This window comes from Podarcis erhardii (assembly GCF_964252035.2).
Source record: "Podarcis erhardii genome assembly, chromosome: 4".
Taxonomy (NCBI): Eukaryota; Metazoa; Chordata; class Lepidosauria; order Squamata; family Lacertidae; genus Podarcis; species Podarcis erhardii.
Genome location: NC_138508.1, coordinates 41,763,552 through 41,773,971, shown reverse-complemented (window position 1 = coordinate 41,773,971; position 10,420 = coordinate 41,763,552). Strand labels below are relative to the sequence as shown.

At 38.2% G+C, this 10,420-nt stretch overlaps 1 protein-coding gene across 4 annotated transcripts in view; it reads right to left on the bottom strand.

Annotated features, from left to right (window-relative positions):
* EPHA6 (EPH receptor A6) overlaps positions 1–10,420 on the bottom strand; it is a 348,542-nt gene that overhangs the window by 73,360 nt on the left and 264,762 nt on the right. For all 4 annotated transcript variants that reach the window (XM_081859642.1, XM_081859643.1, XM_081859644.1 and 1 more), the window contains one exon: positions 8,696–8,881. In XM_081859642.1, the coding sequence (XP_081715768.1) occupies positions 8,696–8,881 (186 nt within the window). The remainder of the gene's footprint in view (positions 1–8,695; positions 8,882–10,420) is intronic.

The window sequence follows — 10,420 nt, the reverse complement described above, 5'->3', positions numbered from 1 at the left end:
CTGGCTTCTTCTGTAGCAGTATATCATTTTTTAGTCTTTGCAAAACTGTGGAGTTTTACTGCTGTATCAAAAGTTTACATTCTCCATATTATTAGAATACCACCACAATAGAACACAGTATGACGTGTGGCCTATAATAAAGACCATTTTGCTAGATGTGTCTATGCAAACATATTTTGTTCAATTTATCCTGAAAGCCCTGCCAACAATGACCTGTGTTTGAAAAAAAACCCCCAAATATTTCTTAAAATGAGTGTCTTAGTACAGACTTTAAAGTGGAGTTTGATACTTCAAATGTTTCTTTGTGAATGTTCAATTACGATTGTACGTAAGACACTGTGAAGTGAAATGTCTGGCCTATCCTGAAAGTGGGGCATTCTACCTTGCTTTTCTTGCATATCATTCACAGGGAAAGTTAAATTAGAAGTCTGTTTTTTCTACATCTTTCTTTAGCTCCTTTAAAAGAGTACAGATTGACTATACCAAATTGTGGTCCTCCAGAAGCTGGACCATAGCTCTCACTATACCTGACTGTTGCCCAATGGCCATGCTGGCTGGGCTGATAGAAACTGAAGTGCAGCGTCCCAGGACTACGCAGTGCTAGGGAACACTGCTTGACTAGAAATCTCCTTTCCTCACAATTAGACAGTGCTGACTGCAAGTAAGTCTGGATGCCTCAGGTGGATCATTAGCAGGGGTGGGGAACTGAATCCAGTGGCACAGATCCTGGGTTTCACCAACCCTGGACAGCTACCTTGTGTGGTGGGCAGGCCCCTCACTCACATATAATCACCTGATATCACAATGATGTCGGGTAACTCGTTTTGCCTTTGCAGCATGGCAAACTACCCAAAATAAATAAATAATTCCAAACTATGTGAAGCTTGAAGTTACTTTCCATCTAGTTATAGGTCATGGCTCCATGCCCTGCTTTCTGCAGGTATCGTCTGTGCTGACATGATCCCAATGGGGAACTTGGTAGCACTGCTAATCCAGCAAGCTTGATCACCGCCTGTCAGCAGATAGGTAATAACTTCAAACCTTGCTCTGGGCAGAGGTGAGCCATTCCCAGTGGACTTGCTCTCACGGGTAATCAGCTGATCAGTGGTGGCAGCAAGTCTCCCTAGCCAATGCTCTGTTGAGCACTTTAAGGCTCCTGATTGTGCACTGGCAAATTTGTCTCTACTTGTACACATTTGATGTCACATACGGCATAAGGTGTGGGACAGCTGGGAGTGATTATGGAGAAATGGCCTCATTGGAATGGCCAAATTGGAACTCAGGCCCATAAGCTATAGGTTCCCCACTCCTGATCTATAGAATCTCAGTTTGTGGTCACTGCCAGCCCCACGGGACCTGAATCAAACAGTGAAAATCAAGTACTGTATGATTGTACATTTAAGCAGGAATACATTTGTATTCCTGAACATGTGTGCAGGAAAATCATTAGCAGGTCTCAAGAGGCAGCTGAAGGAATAGCAAAATATCCAGGGCCAAACTAATAATGACATGGGAAATCCATGTTTTAATTTTATGATTTTATTAACAGAAGCTGCAAGGGAATAGGGAAAACATGGATCGGGGAAGGGTTTATTCCCATGTCACCCCTGGTGTTTCCCCAGTGACAGGCAAAGTGTTTCCCCAGTGGGCAAAAAGGACACTATTACCACATGCTCAGTGTTAGAAAAACAGATTCCCATGGGAACAAAAAACGCTTTATATAAGAAATAAGATCACTAGTAGATGAGTGAGGAGGCCATGCAGCAATGTCAGCTCAGAGTCAACTTAATATCTGCACTCTGGACAAGAAAGGCTTCCTAAGCAGAGAAAGCACAGAAATAAGCTGAAGGATCCAAGGCATAAGATAATTACAGCTTTGCAAGAGACTCTTGCTATAATGATTTACAAGTGCATACAAAGAACCAAACCTTGTTTAATGTTATATCCTGGACAAATGATCATCCTGTGATCATTTCAGGCAGCTATGGTTATGGTGGAGCAATTTGAGAAAGCATTTGAAGTCAAAGAGTTCAATTAACTACTCAGCTCTATGTTGAGAGAGCTTTAATGGTTGCCTTTCAGGAGATTTGATCTTAATTTTGGACCCTCATTTCAGAACAAACTATGCTCTGCAGAAACAATACATTGCTACATTTGCGAAACTTCTTCTTGCAGCAAATAAAATGCAGAAGCTTCAAATCTTCTCATGCACAGGGGAAGGGGAACAGGGATATCACAAGTATGAGGCTTGCTGCTGCTCATTTCCAATTCCCTAAATGGCTAAACCCAGCGCTTAAATGCCTATATGATTGAGTTTCAGCCCCATTGTTGAGCTATGCAGTTCCCACCCCCTGTTCTAGTACCCCAAATTGGTGTTGCCCATGCTATAATATAGTTTTATTGTTTTAACATAGACATATGATATCATAAAGATTTTAGGAAGTATAAATTGTTTCCAACTATACAGGTTCATTTTGGCTGCCCTAGTTATTACTAAATGCAATATAACCCACTGAAATTAGCAGGATGCTGAGAACAGCACAAAACTTATATCTTATTAAAATTATACTTGTTACAAACAGCAAATGGCACAACCCCAAGATCTGCTGGGTAAGCAAAGAAGCGCTTAGCTGTATTGTCAAAATAAGTGCTTAGTTGTATTGTGCAGAAGCAAAGCATCTCAGACTATGACCATGTGCTTGTGTTGCATTTATGTTATAACAGTGTTTCAGCCAGCTACAGTTCCTGACAGGTTCAAATGCTTCAGAAAAAGCAGTATTTACAAGTTGTTATAACCACTCTAAAAATGCTAATGTCGGGGGGAAAATATTCTGATGAATGATGCATTTGTACAGTCCACTGACACTGAAACTGTGTATTTGACAAAAGCACAATGGACAAATTAACAGACAAGTTAAGCTGTCATGTTCCCAGACCAACTTATTTTACACCTAACCCTAATGTCAGTTGTGACTGATGTAAACTTTTTTAAAAATTTTAAGTTATGACCTTTACTTGTGGCTTGAAAATAACTTTAAATGACTTCCAACATTTAAATAGTAAGATTCGCCTCTAAGTGATAGCCACAATCCAAAAGTTGGCACAGTCACCAACTGGCTCTCACTTTTGGTTCTGTCAATCAGTATACAGGCTCCTCAGATCCCAATCTAAATGTTCATAATCAGAGTTGAGTTGATTTACCGTATTCAGGCCCAGACAGAGGGGGCATATGGCATATGGGCCACTTGGCCCAGGCCTCCGATTCCAAAGGGGGTCTCGGTCAGCATATTTATCTATATTTTCCATTTTGTCTTTATATGCAGTCATGGTTCAAGCCTTGAAATAAAATTATTTGTCAGCATAACTTTTGTGAAAATTATTTATATACTTACTTATTTATAAGACTTCAGTTATCCCCAGCGTAAAAAAAGGGGGGGCACATTATCTACCTGGCCCGGGCTTCTGCCTGGCTCTACAAGGCCCTGACCACATTTACTTGAAAATAATGCACACCTTTTTTGGCCAAATTAAGATGTGAAAATGAGGGTGTGCATTAGATTTGATGGTGCATTTATATTCACCAGCAAAAAATTTTTTTGGTTTCAAGGTTTTGAAAACTGGGGTGTGCATTAGATTCAGTGGCACATTAGATTTGTGTAAATATGGTAAGTTGAATTCACACAATCTATATATGAAGCACATTGCTTCTTCCAGACCCCTGCTGTAATGGACTGGTTGGACACAGAGGAGTGGTGGAAGGAACCAGCTGGGGAGCCACTTAGGTAAGACGGCTAAAAGTCCAGAAAGTGGTGGTGGGACAATGAGTGAGAAGAGGGAGAAGACTGGGAAGAGGTGGTGTTGGAAGATGAAGGGGCAAATGGTTTAGTTATCCCTTTAATTATCTCAGAGCAATGCTAGGCCACAGACATTGTGAGAAATTAAAATGGTGGCTAGATCCAGAAGAAATAAAATAAGTGGGATCCAGGTCAGTCATCTGTCTGCACTTAACTTTCAACAGTGATTTTGTATTATACAATAAATATTAATGCTCTTGGGCTGAGAAAGAAAAGTCATTGGTTTTTCATAGCAAATTAAATACAAATCAAAATGGTTCCAATGTGTACCACCACATAGACATGCTGGAACCCCTGGAAATTATCACTGCTTGGGTAACTAGAGTGTACACAACAGCAATGTAATATACTTCTTGACTTTCATTCTAAAGATCATGTCTGGGTGCATAAATCTGAATCTTTACGGAGAATGGTATTTATCCTCTTATGAAAATGAATATAAATCTTTCAAAAGAATAAACTGATCCAAGTATGAATAAACCTTTTAATTTTGAGAACAGTTACTCTTAAAGAGCCAATTACTTTGCAAATGCCTTTTAATGAGTTACCAGCTCCTTTTGGAGCATAAAGAAAGTCAGCTGCAAAGAATCTATTGAGTGAGGATTTTCCAGTGCTGACACAAATTCAGTATTTTATGCAGTCTGGTAGTCAAATTAATGCCTGAGCCTCAGGAGTTCTTATCCTGGCTTTGTCAACATCTGATCGAGATGCACATTCTTGGAAATTCATTTTGGAAAGGTAGCCATTGCAGTTTTAGATTTAGCCAAAAAAGCTCAGTGTGAAATCAGAAATTGGCACATGATGATACACTTCCAAAGGCAAGTTGAAAGCAATCACTAAAGTAGACTGACCTCAAACAAAAAAAGTTTTCTCTGTCTACTCTCAACAAGCAAATCAGTCAGTGGATTTTAAATAAAACAAATGAGTCTTTTTAAACTGAAGCCTACAAAATCAATAATGTTTCTAAAGCAAAAACAGTGTGAGTGAATTCTTGCTTTTGTTCTTTTATTGAGTAGTAGTCATCCACGTTGCAGGACATATACTTTGTGTAAATGGAATAGCCAGGGTGACCACAACATGCAACAAAGCAATTCCAAATTTAAAGCTGAACTCTGGAAATCATTGACTACACATATCTGCCTCAAGAAAATGGAAATACTTCAGAATCTGGAATTTCAGTATTATAAAACAGCAAACTGGGTTAGATGGGAGGATGACTGTTAGAATTCTCCAATGAGACAGAATGGTTGAAATATGTCCTGTGTGAGCATAGGGCAAGCAGATAGGAAATCATAAATTATATGAGGCTGGAACCACATAAATGTGACGGATAATTCTGATGCTGATTTATTGAATTTATATCCCACTTTTGCTTCTAAAGGAGCATGGGTGGCAAACATATCCACATTTTATTTTTTAAAAGGCATTCAAGAAATGGTTAGAAGATTCTAAAAACAGAATTAAGAACATTCTAACACAGTAATGCTTAAAAAATGTTATTTCATCCAGGAGTGTTCCTGTTCATAGAAGCAGAATAAGCAATTTTGGCTCATTGCAACCTTCCCCCTGAAGTTTCTTATTCCCCACTGAACAGCTGCTCTGTGGGGTTGCGGGGATGGGCTTTCTAGAGTAGTGTAGGAAGCAGTGCAGAGCTGCATGGGGAACCAGTTAAAATATTTCCCTTGCTTTCTGTGAGTGGAGGAAGAGCTGTTCTGGATCCAACCCACGGTGTTCGTCTTTGAAGAATAAGAATTACTGAAATCTAAAAGAATGCTCCTGGAAGATGATATAGGATCCTTTATTTAGAAGACCACACAGTCTTGGATCCCAAGTTGCTTTTCTATTAACAATAAACTGTTCTAATGGAAGTTCCTTCTGGCAGAAGAGGGGGTAAGAATGTTTTTACTAATTCCTCCTTCCCACTATACTTCCCTGTATGACTTCTCGCAATATTCCAGAGCATCAGTCAACACTCTATGACAGATGGCACAGGGGGCTGGCTGCAGGAGAACACTGAACCCCCCCCACCTTTCTGCTCACAGGAACGAAGGAGCTAAGCCATACTCTGTAACTTGAGTTGTAAATGACTGCTAATGCTTGTTTTCCTGATATTATACAACACAAAAATTATTTGTGCTGTTTCATTCATCAGTAATTTCGAACTGGAATTCTCACACGTATTGTAATCATGTAATCTGGTGGAGTTTTTTCGCCCCTTTTAGGTCAACAGATAAAAACATTGTGATGGATTGCATTTCCTACTAACTGAAGGACTATATACAGGCAATGGTTACAGCTTAATAACTTATGGCTAACATAAGGAGAAAGTCTCTGCCTAAGTACTGCAGACCAACTCTGTTTCTCACTGTCAGAAAGTGATTCATTAACCACTTATAGTGGTGTATGTCTCAGTAAGTCTAGTGTCAGATTCTATCTGATAATTATCCCATTGCTAGGGATGCTGTGTTGCAACTCAGAAACTGCTCAATCTACAGTATTCTCACAGACTCAAACTGAACTACTTTAGTGTAAGCAGTTTTCAAAATGAAGCTGCTTTACATTTTACACCAGCCTATTAAACTGTTTTTCACTGATTAATTATCTGCCTCTGAATTAATCTGTTCAATTTAACTATATTTCCCTATAACCAAAAGTTCAATATAGGTTCCTTTTTTAAAGATATTGTACAGTTAGCTAACTTACAAAAAGCAAAAGCTAGCACACAATATTTTTCGCTCCCTATTACTGCAGCATACCAAACTTGTACCCTGTTGTTTCATCTCTTCTTCACAGGTTCTTGAATTTTGCAACAGATGTTCCTGGGATCAAGGTTCTCATTTAACTGTAATTTCCCCAGATGCCCATGTCCTTAAATTGGGTGTCAGGTGCTCTCATAACAACATGGCTGAGGGCCCTATGTGAAGGATTCTACTGAGCATACTTGGAGCCCTGGGATACCTGATGTCCACACTAAGAAATCAAGGTATAATGGAAAAACCACATTTACCAGAGTACTTGGTGCTTGAGACATTGTTGTTGCACCAGGATGTACAAGGGTCAGAGGGAAAAGAAGTATACTGTGGTACCCCTACACAACTATTAATACCATTAGATATTATCACTCATTAGCTTATGCTTTTGTGAGTGTTTTTGCCATCTTATCATGTGTTATAGTAGTAGTGCTATTATCTTGTGATTTAGAATAAAAATAAGAAAGCTTAATTACACTGCAACAACACAAGGATAGAATTTTCTCATGCTGTCAACACATCCGTTTGCAGAAGCTTTAAGAACACTTTAAAAATAGTTATGAACATAAGGAAGCATGACAAAGAATCAAATCTGATGAGGTGGGGCAGCAAGAATTTTGTCTTGAAAACATGATTCCTACTGTATAACTCCTAGAACAGAATGAACGAATGAACCGGTCTTTAAGATCTATCTGCATATGTCGTGCTTTTCTTCTTAAAAAATGTTTTGGGGTACTCTCATTTTGACCCAAGAAAATCACAATTTTATAGTTCAAATTGGGAAAAATAAATACAGTAAATGGGCAAAAGTACAAAGATTCACAAAATGTTTAGGGGTATGCGTCCCCCCAGAAAAAAGCACTACACATATGTATAGTTTGTTTTATGGCCTAAACTGCTGTTTGCTTTTCTGTTCAACATTGGGAAAGGTCTCCTAAGTCAATTGTTTAAAAGGAACAGGAATTGCAGAAAGGTAGATTCAGGCATACACTGAAACTTCCACGTTATTTGAATGAAAAGTTTTGTTTGGTTGAAAGGACGCTGCAAAATCAGATATATACTTTTAGTATTTTAAAAATTACTGTGCATATTAGTTTGTATCATAGCTAATAGACAATAAGCTGATTGTCTGCCTGTTGTGCACTATGCCAAGCTTAGTATTCTCCATTTAAATAGCAGACCCTCATCCATTTGATGCAATTGGCTTAATTACACAATATATAGTGTAATAAAACATTTATACCTGATTTGTTTTGCACATCCATAAGTCTTCAGAAACCCCATGAACTTACCTGCAACTATGAATATGAAATATTTGCCCCTACAATGGAGATCACTATTATTTGTTCTACCCCTGGTCATTTTTAGTTTTCTTTTTATTAAGCAGCAGAAGTATTAATAGGTAAAATGACAGTCCACAAGTACTGTATACTATAAAATTATGCAGATTATTGTGTTTGTCTTCCCTTTTAGATCTTATGGAGAATATTCAAAACAATACACTGGGTACAATTTATTTTTACTGATGATACAGAATTTGAATAGGTCAAATCAGAACCAATATACCATATTTTTCTGTCTGTAAGACACCCCCATGTATAAGACCCCCCTTATTTTTGGGGACTCAATTTTAGGAAAATGAGGGGAGATGGCCCAAATTGTTGAGCCTCTCCCCCCATGCAGCTGCGGGCAGGAAACACCCCCTAGATCGCTCCCTGCTTGCTGCAGCATCAGAGGAAGCTGTGCTCCTGCCAACAAGCTGGCTGGTGGTGCGCCACTTCTCCCCCACATGCCACCGTGTATTGGACGACCCCAGTTTTTTGATGTGATTTTTGAGTAAAAAAACCTTGTCCAATACATGGGAAAATATGGTAAATATTTAATCAAATGAAAAAGAGTGTCACAAACAAGAGATATGCTGTTTATCATTGGGAATGTGGTTCCAGTGTAGTAACTAAGACGGAAATACCCTTTGTACGTGCTTTTCCCTATTAAGCAGCACAACTGTATGTGGAAACCTGCATCTGGATTAGGATAAGTGCAGCAAAAAGACAAGAATTATAATATGAAAAAATGTCCTAAGCCACTTACTTTTTGTAACAACTCCTTCAAGGCGGATAATATTTGGGTGGTCAAACTGCCCCATTATACTAGCTTCTCGTAGAAAATCTCTTCTCTGTCTGTCCACATATCCACCTTTCAAAGTTTTAATGGCTACTGGAATCTCCCTTTTCCCAGGTGTTTTCAGGCGACCACTGCATACTTCTCCAAATTCACCTTAAGTTAAAAAGCAGTTGGTTAGATTGTTAGCAGTGTATGTGTTTAAGATCTAAGCCTTTGAGACAGATGTCATTGTAGCAGTTTCAGAATTCAATGCCTGAATAAGTACAAACAGTTCCAAAAAAAATCCTTTCACTTCAGTGTGTGCTCAAAGCATGTAAAAAATGCTTAAAATCCTACAAATTATAAATGGGATCTACACAGGAATAAAGAATCCTAATTAGTGAGTTAATACATGCAGAAAACAGATCAAGTCACATACAAGAAAACATCAAACAAACATTCAAGGAAGTACAACTGCATTCTATTCCACACAGCTGAATAAAATAACTATCTAACTTCGAAGGTCTATTTTTGGAACTGTGTATTCAGACATCCCTGAGAAATGAAAAAATAACAATAGTAGTGTGGTCATGTGTCCTACTTTAAGAGGGCAGTTCTCTGTTTGAAGGAGTCCCCTAAGAATTGCCCACTCCAAGTTTGCTGTAAAAACAAACAACAAAAGGGAGAACAGGCGGCTTGAAGCTGCCCATCAGCTTCTGGAAACCAGACTGAGCACTATGGGGAAATATCCTGTATTTTTATTTAAATTTATTATTTTGTATCTCTTTGTATAAATTAGTACATGCACATTTATGCATATCTTGGTGTCTTTTATCCCTTTTTTAGTGCTATGGGTTACACCTCCCCCACAAGAAAACGTTTCCCTAAAAGGAAATTATATATCTAATTTCACTCATAGCCATTGGTGATATTTAACCACCACTTATCAACTGCTAATTTTGTTGTACCAGGTAGTAGCATATAGAAAATAATCCTGATATTTCTCAGAATGACTCATGAAGATTTGTATTTTCTTATGAGTTTTTTCATCGCTGCTACCTCTTCTTTAATCAGTCTTCGCAGTCCAAAAGGAGCAAAAGGATTCACATTATCAGCAATGTAGTTAGCTGATACAGCTATAAAACACCACTGTATTAATTCCTGAGGTAAACAACACCTCTGTTGGTGGACATTCTCTATTATAGTGTAATTATTAATTCCCTTTGCTAAAAATAAGTTGTTTGTAGATACTCAAGCACTAACAGAATTTCAACTTAAGACTGTGTTTTTAAATATAGAAGAAGACAACATACATCACAGTTGTGGCTGGGGTTATTATAAATTGTGAGCTGAGAGGCAAATGAAATACAGGAAAGTACAGGTGGTGAAAACTGCATTATTAAGAATAGCCATTCACACAAAAAATCAGTTGTAAAGCCTAATAAAGGTTTGGCTGAGTAAGTAAGCTGTGCTAATAAGAAAGACATTCTAGCATTCCTATACAAATTAACACAAATCCTGTCTAAAAATCTAGCATTCTAGCATTCCTATACAAATTAACACAAATCCTGTCTAAAAATCTAGCATTCTAGCATTCTAGCATTCCTGTACAAATTAACACAAATCCTGTCTAAAAATCTGTTGTGCTACTTCCACCCACAAGTGGAAATTACGACTTTTACTTGTACATAAATAAGACACAACTGCTCTGCC